Source organism: Gobius niger (assembly GCF_951799975.1).
Source record: "Gobius niger genome assembly, chromosome: 7".
Classification (NCBI taxonomy): domain Eukaryota; kingdom Metazoa; phylum Chordata; class Actinopteri; order Gobiiformes; family Gobiidae; genus Gobius; species Gobius niger.
Genome location: NC_136858.1, coordinates 32,527,327 through 32,548,913, shown reverse-complemented (window position 1 = coordinate 32,548,913; position 21,587 = coordinate 32,527,327). Strand labels below are relative to the sequence as shown.

The 21,587-nt window shown below is 41.0% G+C and overlaps 1 protein-coding gene across 1 annotated transcript in view; it reads left to right on the top strand.

Moving 5' to 3' along the window:
* ttc7a (tetratricopeptide repeat domain 7A) overlaps nucleotides 1-21,587 on the top strand; it is a 114,276-nt gene that overhangs the window by 57,460 nt on the left and 35,229 nt on the right. The window contains exons 15-17 of the mRNA XM_079559424.1: nucleotides 6,947-7,063; nucleotides 13,216-13,337; nucleotides 13,449-13,583. Of these exons, the coding sequence (XP_079415550.1) occupies nucleotides 6,947-7,063; nucleotides 13,216-13,337; nucleotides 13,449-13,583 (374 nt within the window). The remainder of the gene's footprint in view (nucleotides 1-6,946; nucleotides 7,064-13,215; nucleotides 13,338-13,448; nucleotides 13,584-21,587) is intronic.

Below are 21,587 nucleotides of genomic sequence, written 5' to 3'. Positions count from 1 at the left end.
CTGGCTGGCTCCCGCGCGGCTGAAAATGACAGGTTTTGTAATGTGTTTGTAGTTTGGAGTGGTGTAATCTTGATGAAATCTCTCTGATTTTTTTTCTCCGCCGCTGTGGTGAGGAAAACACCGGCGCTGGAGGTGGGAAGACGAACAGGCGTGCTGTTTTTTCAATTATGCATTTGCATTGTAGCATCGAGAGGCCGCTGCAACGTACACCGAGGGATATGGACCGATCGTGTTTATTTGGTCATGTTTAATATACAGGAACCGGTCGTTATCTTTTAATGGAATTTGTTGCTAAGGTTTATGTTACTGGCCATTAACCAAGATTAAATATTACGTTTGGAGCTTGTTGAAGACTTTTCCATTTGGATTTGACTTCATCGTATTTGGGGTTTTTTGCTTAAAGGGGCTAGATGCAAGTTGGCCATTATATGCTCACTGCTGCCACCTCAGGTCATACATGTAACTGCATCTTCTATATTAACCCCTTAAACCCCACCTGAACCAAGCACATTTTCTCCAGTTTGGCTTTACCCCAATCCAAAAGCTTCTGGGAAAAAGGTGTGAAAATAGCGACAGAACTGAGATTAAAACAATTATGAATATGTGACCAAAAAGTGAGAAAACTTTGACAAAAATGTGACGAAAAAATGACAAAACTAACCAAAAAAGTGACGAAAAAATGACAAAAAAAGACACAAAATTTACCAAAAAAATTACAAAAAAATTGACAAAAAAGTGACAAAAAATAACAATAAAATGACAAAAAATGGATTTAAAAAATGACAAAAAAGTTACAAAAGGAGTTGAATCCCCCCCCCCCCAAAAAAAAGATGGAAATAGATCTGATGACGGGAGGAAAAAGATCCATTTAGATGAGCTTTGTAGATCTTAGCTTTCAAATGAGGTGTTACACTGGCCTACAGGATTTGGGTAAAGCTGAACTGGAGAAAAAGGGTCTCGGTTCAGACGGGAGTTAAGAGGTTAAGCTCGGGCATGACGGCAATTCGGACCCGAAGTAAAACTTTTTGAGTGACAGGATTTTAGAGGCAGTTGTGGTGAACAGGTCTGGGCTCACTCTACACATTAGGACATGGCTGGAACATGTAGGGGGAGGAAAATACATAATATTAACATTTTTAAACTCTGTATAGTCCCTTTAAAGACATGTACAGCATAATGTTGATACAGGTCTGGCTGGACTAAGGAAGATTACAGCTATTGTATATGTTCAAGGTTGAATCAACTCTTTTGAACTGCTCTACACTAATATACTCTGAACAAACTGAAGAATCAGCGCAACAGCAGGACAGAAAGCACACGTTAAAGCTTTTTACACTAAACATTAAAGGAACAGGCCACCATTTTTACATACTGAGATATGTTCTTGCCTGAACTTAGATGAGTTGATGCGTACCTGTCTGGTCTTTGTGCGTGCGCTCAGTCATGCAAAACGAGCAAAGATGTAGTTAGCATTTGGCTTCTCCCAATGTATTCCTATAGCTCCAAACAGGGTGAAGTTAGAAGCTACCAGGCTCTTACACGGGCACAAAGACTAGACAGGTACACATCAACTCGTCTAAGCTCAGGCAAGAACATATCTTAGCATGGAAAAACCGTGGCCTGTTCCTTTAATTGGCAGACCTCTTTCCTTCCTTGTGAAGTCTACTATCACTACATACTGTATACAGTAGCATTTTTATTTATTTATTTATTTTTTTGTCCTGGTTTAGTCTGTATTTGCTTTTGCTTTTGGAACCTGTAGTGTACACACTGGATACTGTGATATGAACGGTGTAAACTGAGTAAATAAGTCATAGTTTCCTGAAGTGGAAAGTGTTTTTATGGCGTGAGTGAAGTAATGTTTCCATGTATTATTGTTCTTTGTCTGAAGACCTTTTATAAGCGTAGCATCAACCTGTCCAGGCTAATGTCTTTTGTGCATTGTCCCTGATCAAATAAAACAAATTCAAATTTAAAAGAAAATCTATATTTGTATCCAGTTTCCAACCTGGTTCAGCGTGTAAAGCTGCAGCACTTTGTCTTGATTGGTCTTACTATGGTCTACCATCGCTCATGGGCCAACCCGAAAGTATACAACTGCGGTAGCGCCCCCGTGTTGTAAAAATATTTGAGCAAATGATGTCTAAAAATAATGTATCTGAAAAATAAACAGCTTGCCACAATGCATTGACACAGCACTGATGCCTCACGGGCCCGATGGAGACATTTCCCAGCTTTTAAGACTCGGCTGCACTGAACTACATTCTCTAGCTCCATATTGTCCATCCCTACTGTTAAATGTGAACCTCTTCAGATTGATGAGGGCCTGTTTAAGCCCTATAGTTCAGTTTCTGGCCTGTCCTTGGGCCTGTTTTTATTCTGCTTTTCCGCGCCCTCTCTCAAACAGTCCGTAATGAGCCGCTCCTCACCCCGAGTTTTCCCCCGACGCCGGCTCCTCTCACTCCTCTCAGCGCGTATCGATCCTCCGTCTCCTCCTCCACTCTCTCCATTCCCTTTGCCTTTTCTACAAGTGCAGAGGGTTTTATAGAAAGGACCCAATTCTCCGACCAGGGTGTCTGCCGTCAGTCTTTAGAAATGAACTGTTTGAAAACATGTTGCATTGCAGTTTGACTTAGCACATATTTTATTGTTTGTATTGTCCTTTCATTATGTTTTTCGAGGTCTGCTAATTTGATGCTCTCTCTTTGAGGTAGCGCTGACATGAAGGCTAAAGCGAGTGGCAGTCGCTGGACAATAGCACCCTGTCAGACATTCGTGCTTTGTGACGTTGTGATGCTATTTGATATATTTTCATGAAGTAGAAACACATTGGCAAAGCCCTTCTCCATCTTGACTGTCATTTGAAGCTGGTAAAATTGACATATATTATTAGTACATCCTTCCTTCCCCGCTGCTTCTCTCCCCTCCCCCCCCGTCCTCCCCCTCAAACACTCCGGCTTCAGCCTTCCTGACAGCAAGTGCAGAATAATTGGAGGAGCCATCAACAGCAGTGCGCCAGTGGACAGCCTCATATGTATCTCTCTCTCCTCTGCCTCCCCCTCCCCGCCGCCGCCGCCGCCGCCCCATCTCCTCTCCCTTCTCTTCTCTCTCCTCTTTTTCCACGGATGACTGATGCCCATGACAGAGCGCATCATCTCAAAGCCCCTTCTGGCAATTACGACGCACACATGTTCACATCCGAGACTCCCACATCACTTAACCAGTTGTCTTCAGACTAACAGGGGCTGGGCCGCTGCACTCCGTGGCCCTGTGCTCCTCTCTCCTTTCCCTCTTTCCCGCTTTCGCACATAAACACTCAAGGCTTGTCGATTGATGACCGCATTGCAAAAAGAAAATCTACCTATCTGGGGACCGTTGCATCTTTTTTGATACCAGTGCTTTAACGATGCTTGGTTTTTCGATGCCGATACCTATACTGAAATATGTGTCGTCTAGAACCAGAAAATCACATCCATTGTCAATAAATGTGGGGAAAGTGGGGGGAAATTTTAAAGGGGGGGTATTATGCAAAATCAACTTTTTCAAGCTTTACATCATGTTATTCTGTCATTCCCTCATTAAAAACATGCCTGAAGTGTTGCCTTGGCACATTCACGTATTTTTGAGTAATCTGTATAAACTCTGATGGCAGCCATTTTAGGGATAGCTTTGCCTGAGTCCTCCTAGGAACGCCCCCGCCTCCCGGAGACGCCTCCGAGCTTTCGTCACCAGCCGAGTAACCAACCACTGCTCCTCAGCAGAACCCCCTCCCCACTGATGCCACAGACAGCGTGTGGAGGGGGCGTGTCGGAAAGGGTCAGAGGTTCTTAAAGAGACAGAGGCCTATTTCAAGACATTCACTACAGCCATTTTGAGAGAGCAATTTTATACAAGGCAGTTATTCTACTTTACTGCAGTTACAGACCAACAGAAGGTTTCGTCATCATTATAGTATAGTAATATAGTATATATAGTAATATAGGGAAAATATTAGTAATAAAAAATGAAAAAAACTTGGGCCAAAAATAAGACAAAAATGTTATTTTTATAATATTATTTTTATTCGTTTTATTTTTCCGTACTTTCAGTTTTTTATTACCTGTTGTAAGCACCATTTCATGCGGCCTACATGTTTATGAATAATTCATGTTCATACATTAGTTTCGTATTTCACATTTGGTATATTTTGGTTAAAAAGCAATGATACGTTTCATATGTAATATTTTGATTTAAAAACTATGTACATGTAAGAATTGGACTATTTACAAGAAAGCACAAATGCATGTTATTTTGCCTGAGAAGGCGCAGTGTATTGTCTTTGCCCATGAAGAAGAAGCTATTTTTTTTTACTTTACTTCAAAAATAAAAGATGGCTGACAGAAACACAGTCAGTGAACACGGTCATTTTACCGTGCTGTGACGGATAATGTCACACGTGTAAAACCAGCCTCAGTGTCAGTCATTCATACAAGAGGTTAAATTAACAACAAAGAAGAAACTAATGCATTTAAGATTAGCCTCTACACCAGTAGCACCTCATTTTTTTCCCGATATGGTAAATGGTCTCAACATATACAGCTATACTCAAAGCGCTTTACAGCAAGGATCCACTCACCCATTCACGCTCTCATACACCAATGTACGCAGGCACTGGAGGCAAGGAGTGTCTTGCCCAAAGACACAACGACAGTGCGCACCTTCAGGAGGCAGGATTAGAATCCCCGACCTTCTGATCATAAGACTATCTGTCCATCTGGTTTATCTTGCAGAGAGAAGCACATGATCCTTATTTGTACAATAACCGGGTGAAAGAGTCACTGACAATCAATTCAATAACTAACTTACTATAGTCCAACTTCAATTACTTTAGTCCTGCTTTAGTGTTGCTTTAGTCCCACTTTAATCTTGCTTTAGTCCCGCTTTAGTCTTGCTTTAGTCCTGCTTTAGTCTTGCTTTAGTGTTGCTTTAGTCTTGTTTTAGTCCTGCTTTAGTCTTGCTTTAGTCCCACTTTAATCTTGCTTTAGTCTTGCTTTAGTCCCACTTTAGTCTTGCTTTAGTCCCACTTTAGTCCTGCGTTATCCTACTTTAGTCCCACTTTAGTCCTGCTTTATTCTACTTTAGACCAACTTTAGTCCTATTTAAATCCCGCTTCAGTCCTGCCTGCTTCCTGGCTTCCTCCGGCTTTTGCCTGGTTCATTTGGCGTGAAATAAGAGAGATAAATCCTACACATGATGGTGACGTCACATAAACAAATGAAGCCCGGACAACCTCAAGTCAAAGTCAGGTTAATATTTATTTTTGTTTCCCACAGCGTGTTCCCCTTTCGCCTCGTTTCCTCATCGATCCGTGCGCGTCTCGGTTTGTGCACAAGCTGCAGTTTGATGGCGCTGAAGCACTTACGTTACGAGCGTTTATGTAACCGCCATCAACAACAACAGCCCGTGCTCACGCTTTAAGATTACAGTCTATTATTGACATGGGATTAATGCTATGAACCATGATGCTAATTCTCGATTCACAAAGGGCTCATTGTATAGAAACTAAAGCTTAAAGGGATGTTTCAGGATCTTTGACATAGGGCCTCATTTCCTAGTTATCCAGAGTGTTGCCGATTTCTGGAGATGTTTTTTTTTGTAATTCAAGCAGTTCTTTTATTTGAAGAGTTTCGTGGCGCGAGGCTAGTGCAAGGCTAGTGCATGTCTTTGGTATCAGCTAGCCTGCATTAAAAACAGTCTGACCCGCTCAACAGAGCACCTGAGGCAAATCACTTATAACACCAGACTAACCATATAAATGTCTGTGTCGATAGAGTAATTTTAACCCCTTAACTCCCACCTGAACCGAGCACATTTTCTCCAGCTTTACCCCAATCCAAAAGCTTCTGGAAAAAAGGTGTGAAAATAGCAACAAAACTGAGACAAAAACAAGGATGAAAATGTGAAAAAAGTGAGAAAAAATTGACGAAAAAGTGACAAAAAATGGACAAAAAAATGACAAAAATGGACAAAAAATTGACAAAAAATTGAGAAAAATGTGACGAAAAAATTAACGAAAAAGTGACAAAAAATGGACAAGAAAGTTAGAAGAATTTGACAAAAAAAAAGCAAATAATTTGACGAAAAAGTGACAAAAAAGTGGACAAAAAATGGACAAAAACACAAAACAAAAAATTTGACGAAAAAGTGACAAAAAAGTCTAGAAAATTTGACACAAATGAGATGACTGCCCAACAAAAAAAGTGATGAAAAAAAATCTGATGATGTGAGGAAAAAGATTAATTTAGTTTTGTGGGTCTTAGCTTTCAAATGAGGTGTTGCACTGACCTACAGGATCTGGGCAAAGCTGAACTGGGGAAAATGCTCTCGGTTCAGGCAGGAGTTAAGAGGTTAACATTTAAAATAACTTATATTTGAGCAGCATCAGCTTCGTGGTTGTATAAGCTACGCAGTGGCGGATTGATCTGCTAGAAAATAGTCCCTCAAAATGCGATCATTCAAGTGAGGCAAGGTCAGTTGTATTCCAAAAATTATTCTATCGACACAGACATTTATATGGTTAGTCTGGCGTTATAAGTGATTTTCCTCAGGTGCACTCTGGAGCAGGTCAGACTGTTTTTATCGCGGTGTAGCTGATACCATAGAAATGTACTAGCCTAGCACAAGCCTAGCGCCACGAAACTCTAGAATTACAAAAAAGAATATCTCCAGAAATCAGCAACAATCTGGATAACTAGGAAATGAGGCCCTATGTCAAAAATCCTGAAATATCCCTTAAAAGGTGGTAGATTTGTATTATTTCCCCCTGAGGTTGTGCTAAGGTTTTTGTTGTACAGGGCACTTCAGTGATTATAGGGAAAAACCTTTTAGCAAAGATGTTAAATATATTATAACTTGCAATGATTGGGTTACAATACACTCACAATCACATTTGCTGGTTGTGTTGCAGTTTGCTGTTCACGAAGGTGAAGCTGGAGGAGGCAGTGCTCGGTCCCGCTGTGGCTCTTCAGACCTGTCAGGACATGCTGCAGCACTGGCAGAACCGCTACGACACCTGCCGCTCCAGGTCTCTGTCTCCATCATTCTTATTCGGAAGAAACAAGGCGCCTGTTCGGACACTTCTTACTTACACACAATATTAACCCCTTAACTCCCGCCTGAACCGTGCACATTTTCTCCAGTTTGGCTTTACCCCAGTCCAAAAGCTTCTGGAAAAAAGCTGTGAAAATAGCAACAAAACTCAGACGAAAACAATGATGGAAATGTGACAAAGAGAAAGAGAGAAAACATTGACAAGAAATTGACATAAAATTGACATAAAATTGACGAAAAAATGACAAAAATGTGACAAAAAAAATGACAAAAAAAATGACAAAAAATGTGACAAAAAATGTGAAAAAATATATGATAAAAATTTGACTAAAAGGTTACAAAAATATGACTAAATGTGACAAAAAAATGACAAAAATTTGATAAAAAATTGTCGAAAAAATGACAAAAATGTGACAAAATGTTACAAAACAATTACAAAAAATTGACCCAAAAAAATTACAAAAAATGACCAAAGAAATGACCAAAAAACGACAAAAAAGTTACAAAAATGATGGGGGAAAAATCTGATGACGTGAGGAAAAATATCCTCTCTGTTCAGGCGGGAGTTAGGAGGTTAAAAGATATTTACAGCACAGATGAAAATACTGAAGCATATACGGATAACAGGCGACAATGCATTTTGCAGCCCTGCCCATACTGCTGATGTTCGCTGACGGAGCACAAACAGCTTTAATAAAGGTCGCCTTTGTTGTCATGCAAAATTGTGTTGATCTAATGGATGGCTAATCCTGTGGTAATTACACTGCCCCCCAAGGTCATGTCTAGATTGAGCAACACAATGTGCCCAAATAATAAGTTCAGCTGTAGACCTGAACACATGAATGACCAGGTTATTCCATCAATCGATATTTTCTTCCCTTGTGGCACGGTTATATTCCAAGATGACAATGCCAGGATTCATCTGCTTCACATTGTAAAAGAGTGGTTCAGGAATCATGTGACATCATCAGGTCACCACAGAGTCCAGATCTTTACCCCATTGAGGAGCTTTGGGATGTGCTGGAGTAGGCTTTGTGCCGTGGTCACACTCTTCCATCGTCAATACCAGATCTTAGTGAAAAATGACACTGGATGTTTTGACATTGCAGAAGCTTATTGAAAAAATGCCACAGTGAATGTGTGCTGTAATCAAAGCTAAAGGCGCTAACGAGATATTACAGCGTGTGACCATTTTTTCAGATACTGTATGTACTTCAGGGGTTGGCAACGTCAGGCCCGGGGGCCATATCCGGCCCACCAGCATAAAACCTATGGCCCTAAGATGATTTTTAAAGGAACAGGCAGTCATTTTCACAAACTGAGATATGTTCTTGCCTGAGCTTAGACGAGTTGATGCGTACCTGTCTGGTCTTTGTGCCCGTGGAAAAGCCTGGTAGCTTCCAACTTCACCCCTGTTTGGAGCTATAGGAATACATTGGGAGAGGCCAAATGCTAACAACATCTTTGGTCTTTTTGCTTGACTGAGGGCACGCACAAAGACCAGACAGGTACGCATCAACTTGTCTAAGCTCAGGCAAGAACATATCTCAGTATGTGAAAACAGTGGCCTGTTCCTTTAAGAAATAACTTTAAAGGGGCTAAATGCAAGTTAGCCATTTTAAACTCACTACTGCCACCTCAGGTCATACGTGTAACTGCACCTTCTATATTAAACTCGTGCATGACGGCACTTCGGACCCGAATTAACACCTTTTTGAGTGACAATGCAGGATTTTAGAGACAGTTGTGGTGAACAGGTCTGGGCTCATTCTACACATTGGGACATTGCTGGAACATGTAGGGGGAGGAAAATACATCATTTTGACATTTTTAAACTCTGTGTAGTCCCTTTAAATTAATCAGAGATCAAATGCTTGTTAAAGTACTCAAGAATGCGCTGAATACTGTCAACTAAAACTTAAAATGTCTTAACAGAACACCCAATAAGTCATGTGTGATGTACAACACTGGCATTTGTTGGTGCTTTACTTCAGGCAACAATTGGGGGGGTTCGGCCCTTGGTCTTTTGACGATAAAAAAAAAATCAGCCCTCCTTCAAGAAATCTTGCCTACCCCGATGTACTTTGACATCAGGGACTTTTTCCTCCCTTTGGAATCCTTGCATCACCTAAAACAACTGCTATTCAAGAATGAGACTAATCCTATTCTAGCTGTGACAATAAGCACCTTTTTACCTTACCTTTCATCGTGGCTGGTGCATTTGCGTTCATGATTGCCGTTTGGATAACCCAGCCACATATACCGTCATAACACGCGGCGTATGTAGCTTTCTATAGTTTATCTCCGCTCATGAACCCGGCTCCTGTACATTTAGACTCAATAAAGTCACTGCAGCAAACACTGTCACTCCGTCTAATATATCAACACGGCCACACTCAAGTTTATGTGACGTTCCGCCGCATTCAATCCATGTCTAAAACTGCGGTAATTTAAAAATACAGCGTCGGTAATTCAAATGTGTCCGCTTTGGCTCGGGCTCAGGGAGTATTTATGAGCCACTTTCAGTCTAGTGCTCCTCGGTTTTATGCCCCTTCCCTTCAATCAAGTTGACGCTTTGCTAAGATGTTGTCTATCATGTTTACAACAAAGAAATGTGCTGTCTACACTGCAAAAAGTACTAAAAACAAGGGAAAAGATCTTAAAATAAGAGATTTTGTCTTGTTTTAAGGAAAAAATTCTGCCAATGGGGTGAGCATTTTTTTCTTGCTAAGAATTCTTATTTCTAGAATATTTTTCTTATCATAAAACGAGAAAGAAACACTAAATTTAAGCAAATAAATAGCTAGAATTAAGCAAAATGTCCTCAGAAAATGGAATAATTTAAGGAAAACATTCTTATTTAGTGAAAGATTGTGGGGTATTTTACTTAAATGTTGCTTGATTTAAGTAAAATGTTCTAAGTTACACACTTTTTTGAGCAAAATGTCCCTAATAAATACTAATATTAAAGGAAAATATTGCCCGCGCCCCATCTCCATGATGTGGAGCCAGGCTGATAGTCAGAATCACCTGGCTGGAGGATTCACCTATTGTACATGTTTTTAGTGGTAGGGGAAACGTACGCAGACACGGGGAGAACATGCAGACTCCACACAGAAAGACCCCATCCTGGTGGGAATCGAACCCAGGACCTTTGAGTTGTGAAGCTGAGGCTCTAACCGCTGTGCCACCGTGCCGCCCACTTTAAAGAATGGAATGTATTATCTGTGAGAATCAGTTCTTAAATTAAGAGTTGTTGTGATCTTATTTTTTCTTAAAAAAAAGAAAAAATATTCTTCTGTCTAAAGCTGAAGAAGATTTAAAAAAAATGTCTTTCTTTCTTTCTTGCATGTTTTTAGTAAATTTATCTGAACAAGAAATGGCTAGATGTTATTTCCTAAAATAAGATTTTTTTTCTCAAGAAAACTTTGCTCGGCAAGACATTATTACTTTTTAGGGAAAAAATAGGAACTTATTTCTTAAAGTAAGAATTTTTTTACTTGCTTAGAACCCACTTTTTGCAGTGTAGTTTATGGCTCAGGTGCAAGACTTTCCGCTGCGACTATGGGCCGTAAGGGGTTTAGTTATCCACCCACACTCTGATCCTGGTATGTTGCCCTGGTTCAAATATTATTAATTGAGCGTCACCGCGGGGATCTGCCATTTTAGGGAGCGCGAGCAAACATTACCCATTATATAATAATATAATAATATAATAATGCATCGGTTTTATATTGCGCTTTTCTGGACACTCAAAGACGCTTTGCATTGCATTATTCATTCACTCCATACCCAGTGGTGGTAAGCTACTATTGTAGCCAAGGCTGCCCTGGGGTAGACTGACGGAAGCGAGGCAACCAGTCTGCGCCATCGGCCCCTCCGACCACCACCAACCACTCACTCACACACTACATTCGCTAGGCTTCCTGGTGTTCCCAAACAGTCTCCCATCCAAGTACCGACCAGGCCCTTCCCTGCTTAGCTTCCAAGGTCTGACAGGATTGGGCATCGCAAAGGCGGTTTATGTTATCCATAAACAAACAGTGGCTAAAAACGACATTAAAAAGTACAGAAAGGAGCTGAAGAACCACTCTGTTAGTGTCCATATGGTTTTATATCAACAATCACTCCAGTGTTTTACAGTTTAGGATATCCCATTTGTTTATTATTATGGAATGTACCCCATTTCCCAGAATAGTTACTGGTTTTGATGACACAGTTCCAGGCGCTAACCTTTCCACGTTTGGTAATTATAAACGAAAATGTTTCATGTTACTAGACCGACTGTTCCTTAACAAGCCTAACTTTAAAGCTGCACCGTGTGACGTTTCTCCCAATAAAAAAAGAATACAATGACTAACTTTACTGGGAGCAGGACGTCTCCAGCTCGTCGCTATGGAGATGTTGACTAAAGGTCAAATATGAGACTTAAATAGATTCCGTCCGCAACCAAATATATTCTTTCATTAAGTTCTGCAAAAATAGCCTTTTCTGTGTTTCATTAGGAGCATGTTTTGTTTTACTGGCAACATTATATTCCAAAATGTTACTCACTGTGCCTTAAGACAGGGGTGCCCAAAGTGCGGCCCAGGGGCCAAATGCAGCCCTTAGACCAATTTTTTGTGGCCCCATTGGTTTGGCACACATCACCGGAGATGCCATGCAAGTTTATTAATTCCACTTCATTAACCCCTTAACTCCCACCTGAACCGAGCACATTTTCTCCAGTTTGGCTTTACCCCAGTCCAAAAGCTTCTGGAAAAAAGCTGTGAAAATAGCAACAAAACTGAGTTGAAAACAATGATGGAAATGTGACAAAGAAGTGAGAAAACATTGACAAAAAAGTGACGAAAAATTGATGAAAAAGTTAGCCTGGCTAACACCAGACTAAAATCACAAGTGATATTTAGTCTGGGGACCACCAATTCATTTTCTCGTAGGAGGGGTGTGGTTTACGATCGTCCATACTCGTTTATTGGGCGATACGAAAAAAAAAAAAAAAAGGCTCATGCGTCTGCACGTAGCCATGGCCAATCGTATCATCGTATGAGATGACGTATGACGTACCCGCTGTAAACTTTTGAGCTAAATTATTTAGAACAAGGTCTAAAGCTTGATCAAAAAATACCATCGTGTCTGCTGCTGTCACGTTGGATCCGTAAATAAACTTTTTTTTTATTATCCGTAAATAAACTACAAGCTTCCGTATATCGAATAGCGCGTCATCGTCTTGCCGTCCCTCCTCGCTCTGTGATTGGTTCCCAAATCCACCGGAGATTTCGGCCATGGTCCCCAGGCTGTTGTGCAGTTCGAAATAATTCGAGCGCACACAGCAGCCTGGTGTTAGCCAGGTTACGAAAAAGTGGCAAAAATGTCACAAGAAATTGACTAAAAATGACAAAAATGTGACAAAAAATGTGACAAAATGTTACAAAAAAATACAAAAATCGTACAAAAAAAATACAAAAATGTGATAAAAAAATGACAAAAATGTGATAAAAAAAATGACGAAAAAATGACAAAAATGTGACAAAAATGAGTTGACTACCGAACAAAAAAATGTAGGAAAAAAAATCTGATGACGTGAGGAAAAAGATCCTCTCGATTCAGGCGGGAGTTAAGAGGTTAAAGCATCAATAACTAACATTTTATTGTGAGACAGACCTGCATTAAAGGGACTATACGGGGTTTAACATTTTTTAATACATATTTTCCTCCCCTTACATGTTCCAGCAATGTCCTAAGGTGTAGAATGAGCCCAGACCTGTTCACCACAACTGCCTCTAAAATCCTGCACTGTCACTCAAAAGGTTGTTACTTCGGGTCTGAATTGCCGTCATGCACGAGCTTAATATAGCAGGTGCAGTTACACGTATGACCTGAGGTGGCAGTAGTGAGTATAAAATGGCCAACTTGCATATAGCCCCTTTAAGGCTCCAAGCCTAAACAAGAGTGTGGTTAAACCCTGTTGATCCACAGACCTCCACACAGTATACTGTACATTTCAACATGCTGCACTCTGTGAAAAAAGTTTGTACACCCCTGCTTTAAGTATTTTAAATTTTTACTATTATTCCTTTATTAGATGCAATTTAGATAGAAACCAAATGTTGTTGTATTTCACAGTGAGACCGATGAGAGCAGCAGTATCCCAGGCCCAGAGCGTCCCGAGGCCAGTCCTGTTTATGCTCCCAGGAAACCCTCCAGCCACCTCCTCACGCTCCCCGACTATCAGGACGGATCCACAGGTCATGAACACAATCCAACATGTCCCAGTCCCATATAGGGACCACGTTTTTGGTAGTCTTTACCAATGTTCTTAGTGAACCCTCAGTTCATGTTGAATTTGCCTCTCGCAGGATCCCAGAGCCCCCCCTCGGTGGCGGTGTCCCGTCTGGACGCGGCTCTCTCTGAAACCTCCGACATGAGCTCCACACGACGCCAGGGACCCACCTACATCTGGACCACCCTCGAGCGCATCTGGCTCCAGGCTGGTAAGAGACACTGGCTTTTAGAGCACACAGCAGACAGAAGTTCTCAGACTTTTCACACCAAGGACCGGATTCACTAAGCGTTTACATGTGAGCGTTTACAAACCAGATGCAGATTTTTGTCTCTCAAACACGGCAAAAGGCCACAGCTCAAACTCATTTATAAGATTTGCAGCGCTAATAATATAAACCAGGGGTAGGCAACGTCAGGCACGCTGGCCAAATTCGGCCCTCCAGCACAGAACCTCTGGCCCTCAAGAACATTTTGAGAAACATTATTATGCAAATAAGAGATCAAATTCCTTTTACAGTACTCTAAACATGCAAGAATTCAGTATTTTAAAAATGCCCAGAATATCCCACTTGGTTCTACAGTATGTAATGTAAAACTGTGATTCTCAAATGGTGGGACGGGCCCAAAAGTGGGTCACAGAACCCTTTTCAGTGGGTCGCGAGTCTATGGGGAACTTTTTTCAATATTTTCTATCTGAAAGTGTATGGAATTTCGGTTTTAAAGGCTGCTTGTGCTTAAAGGCTGCTACTGCTTGTTCATTAAAAACGTGTGGGAAAACACAATATTTTGTACAATATATGACAAATTTACGCTTTATTTGAGTTATTTGGGCCTGCCATCCGAGGGTAACGTTGGGTCCCGACTTGGGAACCACTGATGAAATAAATTCTTTACTTTATATTATGACCCAAATCGGAGATCAAATGCCTGTTAAAGTACTCCAGAAATGTGAAAAATACTGTCAATTCCTTAAAATGTCTCAACAGAGCACCCTTTTCAGGCCACTATCCTAAAAGAATAGGATGAAATGACTTAAATCTACTTGAATTAAGAGATTAAATCAAACATTTGAGTAGATTTGGTTTGGCCTTAGAGCAGATAAAACCTATTCTTGCCAATGGAACGAGCACGTTTTGTTCAATTTTTTTCTTAATTCAGATTATTGTGTGTAATTTCAAGTGATAAATAAACAATTTTTACAGTAAAAGTGAATTTGTCTGATTTCCAGTGGGATTTCTATTTGCTAGATTGGCATTTATTCAAGCGATTTTAAGTAATTTATCTAATTTAAGATGAACATGTTCCCGGTGTATATGATGTACAACACTGACATATGTAGAAAGTGATGATGATGAATTGGAGGGTCCGGCCCTTGGTCTTTTGACGATGAAGAAAACCGGCCCTCCACCGAGCAAACTTGCCGACCCCTGATATAAACAGTTTCTAATGATAAATCAGATGCAGCATGGTATGAAATGTCATGTGCTAATTTTTAGTAGAACATAGCGCCTGGCTTTGTACTTAAGTTTAATTGGTTGATTTGCAGAAGGACAAATACCTGAACAAAACTGACTCTGAATTTAACAAACACTTGTCTCGGTGCGCGGTGGCCTTAAGAAACCCTGCACTAGACTAGACTAGAGCACACGCAGCACCAATACTGTCACAGTAAAGCAACAGAAACAACTCGCTGCTAGTTCAGGATCAACATGCTTTATAGTCACAGTAGATGCACGGATGCAATCTTGTAAGATATAAATACAGTTTGTGGCCACTCTCAAAACACTTTCGATCAAACAACCACTCACCCATTCAACCTCACATTCATGCTGCAGTTTACGCACATGCGCTGGAGTCAAAGTGGGTTAAGGGCACAACGGCAGTATGTTCTTGTAGAGCCACCAAACTCACCAAATGACAGTGACAGGTCTAGAATTAGTCAACTGTTTTTTGATTACCACCAATAATAATTTATTCATTAAGAGCCTTTCCAGACACACAGATGCAATTATGCAATATGATGATCTACTATAAACCCATCTTTTTAGCTGATAAATATAGGTCATATCTCATGTTTTGGCATCTATGGAAACTAGGGATGGGACAAAAAAACGATTTGAATCGATGCACCGATTTGCGCGCGAGAGATGCGAGTGCATCGGCAGAGAAGCCACAGATCGATGCAGTTCAGAGCATAAACATAAGATGCATCGGATTTTAAGCGCTCATAACGGTTAATCTAGATACGTTACGGATGTAAAGCCCCTTGGGCCACTGCGTGCGTGCACATGATGCTCCTCCTACGAGGAGCGTGTGTGTCTTACCGGTAAATTCCGGTGAGCTTTTCTGTGTGCGCTATTAATGTGGAAATAATGCACACAATCACCTTTTTAATTTAACAATACTGATCATAGATTAATAACAATTGTCCCCCCAAAATTGTTGAAAAAACTAAAGAACAAACAATCTTAAGGTGGATAAACCCATAGAATATATAGGATACAAAACCCAAAAAAGTTTAAATATGCAGTCTACATTAAAAAAAAAATGTAGTTAACTTTAAAGTTGTCTAATATCAATTAATGGCCTCAATAATTGTGAATATGTGTCAAATCTTAATTTATTTGAGCTGGTATTGTTGAATCATTGCATCAAGCTAAGCGTGGACCACGTAACATGGAGATGCATCGTGATAATTGGCCTAAATCGAATCGTATCGGGCTGGTGGTGGTTACAGATGTGTGGATCGAGATGCATCGTGGTCTTGGTGATGATTCGAATCGCATCGCAGCTCTGGTATGACCAAGTGTGTCTTAAATGAATCGGATCGTGGCAGGTGTATCGAGATGCGAATCGGATCGGACAGTGGCCTAAGATTCCCATCCCTAATGGAAACCAATAATCGTGCCCCTGGTAGGGTCTCCCATGGCAAACAGGTCTTTGGTGACGGGTCAGACAAAGAACGGTTCAGAAGCCCCTTATGAGAGACCAACAGGCCCGGTTAGAACCATGAGGCCGTCCTTCTGTGGACCCACCAGCCGCAGGAGGAGCCATAGGGGGCTGGTGCAATGTGATTTGGACAGCTCCAATGGCTGCCCCCACGACCCGGCAACGGAAAAGTGGAAGAAAATGGATGGATGGAAACCAATAATTCACAATGTTATTCATATCTACAATGTATTAAATCAAATTATTATTTTGTTGAAAGAGTGGCAATAGAAAGCCCATAATTATGCTTTTTATACTTATTATGCAAAAAATCATACCTCTACCCATGCTGTTAATGCTGTCACTAAATAGGCACATCCTACTCACTATCAAATAATAATCCTTTAATTTGTGCCACGTCCTGCGCCTCCCGAACCATTTAAGAGCCTTGTTTCGGATGCTGCTGCTGCTGACCTGCTTACGCGCTCAGTTTTAGACTCTCGGGGGAGCGGAGTGGAGCAGGAGGCATTATGTTTTAATGCGCTCTGTCCATTCTCCTGTCCCATTCCTGAACGCACAATATGTCTGCCAACCTCCGGGGACTGTCTGCAAATTTAGCACACAAACCCCCTCCGATTTTGAGAGCCAAATCCGTGGGCCTGTAATCCCAAAGAAAATCTATGTGGATCCCGTGTTTAAACAACAGTAGCATCACGGATATCTATGGTACATGGCCATTTACCGAGACCTTAGAGGCTGAAGACAAACTGGGAAATACCATACATGCAGAAGTGCCCTGAAAAGGAATTACTCAAATAATAAAGGTCGGTTTCATCGTGCATTTCACAAGGTAGATTCGTTTATTGAAGCACTTTCGAATAGTCCATGCAAGCGAAGTGCAAGGAACCAAATCAGGTTTACCTTAATATATCCTTTCCGTGGGTCCCTTTGGGGGTAATACAAGTGTTGATGGGATGATTGGAGGTCTTTCATCTCTCCCTGGTGTCTCTGGCCCGGAGGCCCCACTCTAATAGAATCACGAAGAAGAAGCTAACATGCTAACGGGCAAAGCTAACTGCGGGCTAGCGCCACTTAAACAGTATTTACAGCCAAGTTTGAGTGAAAAAAAATATCTCCATTGTGTAGTTGGATGGACAATATCCCTCTCTCCCTTTGTCTTTTCTGTCAGCGAAGTATTTACTCTCCAGGACAATTAATTAGTAAAAAAAAGTCGCTATGACACCTGCAGTTGCGCTTATGAGTTCCTTAATACTGCTTTAATGAGTTGTGCCAAACATTAAGACCTTATTAAAAGTCATTAAAAAGCATAACATGCATTCAAACTGCCATTAAATCTATGTTACTTGGAAAATAGTGGCATTTCTTGACTATTTTTACTGCAGGACTTTAGAGGCAGTTGTGGTTGAACAGGTCTGGGCTCATTGTACACATTAGGACATTGCTGGAACATGTAGGGGGAGGAAAATACAGAATTGTAACATTTTTAAACTCCGTATAGTCCCTTTAATATACACTGCCTGTCCAAAAGGAAAGTCGCCACAGAAAAAAATTCAATATGGCATTGTTTCTATAAGCTTCTGCAATGTCAAAAGACCCAGTGTTGATTTTTTCACAAAGATCTTGACTTGATGATGGGTGAATGTGACCACTTTGCAAAGCCTTCTCCGGAACATCTCAAAGATTCTCTATAGGGTTAACATATGGACTTTGTGGCAGCCGATCCATGTGTGAAAATGATGTCTCATGCCGTTTTTATTGTTTTGTCCGGCAGCCGTGGCTACAAGAGGTTTAGAAGTAGAGGTTTATAAAGGTTTGCTAAAGTTGAGGACGTTTTTCTTCTATTCTTAGTAACTTCTTCACCCCTTTCTGTTCAATCTAGGTATTAACCTCTTACCACCCGCCAAAACCAAATGCATTCTCTCCACTTTGCCATTGTCGTCACTTTTAATTTCCCTTATGTGTTTTTGTCACTTTTTTATTACTTTTCTGCTGGATTTTTGTCTCTTTTTTTTGCTGGATTTTTGTCTTTTTTCTGCTGGATTTTTGTCATTTTTCTGCTGGATTTTTGTCATTTTTCTGCTGGATTTTTGTCATTTTTTTGCTGGATTTTTGTCATTTTTTTTGCTGGATTTTTGTCATTTTTTGCTGTTTTTTTGTCGCTTTTTTGTCACTTTTTAGCGCTTTTTTGTCATTTTCTTCGTGTTTTTTGCCTCTGTTTTGAAGACTTGGAGAATTTGGAGAACCGGAGAAAACATGTTCAGGTGGGAGTTAAGAGGTTAAAGCAGGTCATTTACAAAAATACGACTCTACCAATGTCCGATAGGTTAGTGCACCAAATGAAAGATGCAAAAATGTGTCTTTTTTGCGATTCTCTCTATCTCCTTTTAGATCACGGCCGGAGCTGCCAGCCACAATAATAGCGAACATGGCACATTTTTAACAATTTAGCGGCGGAGCCATTTTGAGCGGTTGTGAGATGTGCGTGTGCCTTTGAATAGGAGAGCACACTTTACCTGTGCATGTGCAGGCTGCTGCTTTATTGAGGCCAGCGCCGCAGCGATGCATACCAGACCAGTATTACTTCCAGGCTTCAGCTCAGCCGCTGCACAGACGAGAGGAGCATTAGCGGGAAAGAGACTTTGAACAAACACCGCTCCTTCAGCTGCGCTCTGAAGTGGGGCAGGCGGACGGGAATACACACAGTGCAGAGACCAAAATATCAATACTGTATACACATATTTTTAGATATAGCTTTCTGAAAGTGGTTTAAAAACTACCCGGAATGTAGTAAGTAAGGTGGGAACAATGCTTTTACTTTTACTGTTTACTAAATTACAGATGGATTTTGTACAATTTGGTTTTAACAATTAACCAGAGAAGCAAAGGCATGGGTAAAGAGAAGCTATTCATGCCAAGGGCTGCACAATTCTATATCACACCAGAATATTGTTTTAGGTAACGGAAAATCAATATTGCAAGAAGCCCCAGTACATCGCAATATGACTGAGGTCTTGTATGCATTCTTTGGAGTCCGCTACAGTGTGGAGTCTTGTCGGCACAAGAGAGCACTTGCAAAGCGGGTCAGATATTACTTTTGCTTTAGTTGATGTAAAGCAGAGAACACAGAATGGCGGACCTTTGTCTGAATCCGGACCCACGTGCTATCCCGTCTGGACCCGGTCCTTAGATCTGAACTTTGCACCTGACCGAAAATCCCCTCAGTCGAGCGGCTGCGTGGTCTCCCTGTTTCTCTCTGTAGCAGAGCGGTGACTACAGCCCAGAGGAACAGAAAGAGAAAGAGCTGCCGTTTCAGCTCCCTGACACTTTAATACTTTTTTTTTATTAATGGCAGAGGAATAACTAAGGTTTTAAAACCGAGAACACACAAATTATCTACTAAAATTTTTCTTAAGAAAATGAGCTGGGCTCAACAGGAGTAAACCAGCAAGGCTCAGTGTATAGTACTGAGCAAACAGGACAAACAGCACTACAGTTGAATAACAATTGAGTTAAATAATAATAATTATAAAGCTGAACTAAGTAACTCATGCCCCTAGAGGCCAGAAGCGCCACTGCAGGTGTCGCAGCATGTTGAGTTTTTCTTTACTCATTAATTGTACGTGACAGTAAATACTACGCTGACAGAAAAAGCAAAGGGTGAGAAGGATATTGTACATTGTGCCACAACCCAATTATACAATGGAGATGATTTTTTGGGGTAAATACTGCTTAAGTGGCGCTAGCCCACTGTTAGCTTTGTTAGCCTATTAGCTTCTTCTTCGTGATTCCATTAGTGTGTATTGGGGCCTCCGGGTCAGAGCAGGGAAAGTTGCAGTTGTGGTTTTCTGGCCAGATACCAGGGGGAGATGAAAGACCCCCCACTCATTCCATCAACACTTGTATTACCCTCAGAGGAACCACGAAAAGGATTTATTAAGGTAAATAAGTTACTTAGTAAAAGTACCGTAATTCTGATCTGATTTAATATCTTAACCTCCCCCTGAACCAAGCACATTTTCCCCTGTTTGGCATCACCCAAATCTAAAGGCTTCTTGAAAAAAGCATCATGGCCACGAAAATGAGGATTGAAAACGCAACAACAAGGGACCAAAAAAGCAACAAAAAAGTGCTGGATAAGCCACAATAACACAATAAAAAAACGACAAAAGCACAACCAAAAAATGAGAAAAGCATGACAAGGTTGATGAAGGCTAAAAAAATATATAGTTGTATGTTCCGGAGACTGTTTTTCAGGACTGCTGGGGTAATGTATCAAGTCTCCTGAGCAATAGTCTTAGTTAAAGGCTTCATTTTCTCCATAACCTCCTAATCCTCTTCCCCTGTAGTGACCAAACACGCGCATGCTCACTGCTGAGGGTGTGTTGTCCAAAACTGCCATGCCCCTTTGCCTCTTATTCCCAGCATTCCAGATCGGGACGGTCACTTCCTGCCCCTATCTCACGTCCTGATCATTGGGAAAAACACACACACAGGGACATTTACACGGGCGGTATGTGAGAACGCAGCTCAGCACTGTAAATGCTCATACAGACCTGCTAAATCACATCGCTCCTTAAAATGACCCGGGAACAGTCTGCGATCCCTTCTTCCCCAAATTGTAGATTGTAGAAATGAACCGTGGGGCTGGGAATCGTCCCTTCAGTGTCTCCGAGGCAGAGCTTCCCATCTGTGGCTCGCTGCAGGTAAACAAAGAACGACAGCCCAAAACACACTCTTGGGTTCAGGCGCTCTGAGCAGACGGATTTATTTGTACAAAGTCTCATTGAGGCACAGTACACACAGCAGACGTTTGGTGAATATTTAGAAAGAGAAAGAGTTTTATTTATAGCTTTTGGTAGAGCTGCACAATTTGAGAGAAAGATCGCAATATTCAGTCGCTCTTGAATATTGAAATAACAATATTATTCCCAATTTGCCAAGCTTGCATCTTTTTTATTGATATGATGATGATGAATAAATAATGTTAAAGCAACATTTATATTAAAGAGGGAATATTATGCTTTTTTCAATCACATAGCACCAGTCTATAGCACACTACAATGATGACGAAACCTTCTGTTGGTCTGTAAATGCAGTAAATTAGAAAAAACTGCCTTGTATAAAATTGCTCTCTCAAAATGGCTGTAGCGAATGTCTTGAAATAGGCCTCTGTCTCTTTAAGAACCTCTGACTCTTTCCGACACGCCCCCTCCACACGCTGTCTGTGCATCAGTGGGGAGGGGGTTCTGCTGAGGAGCAGTGGT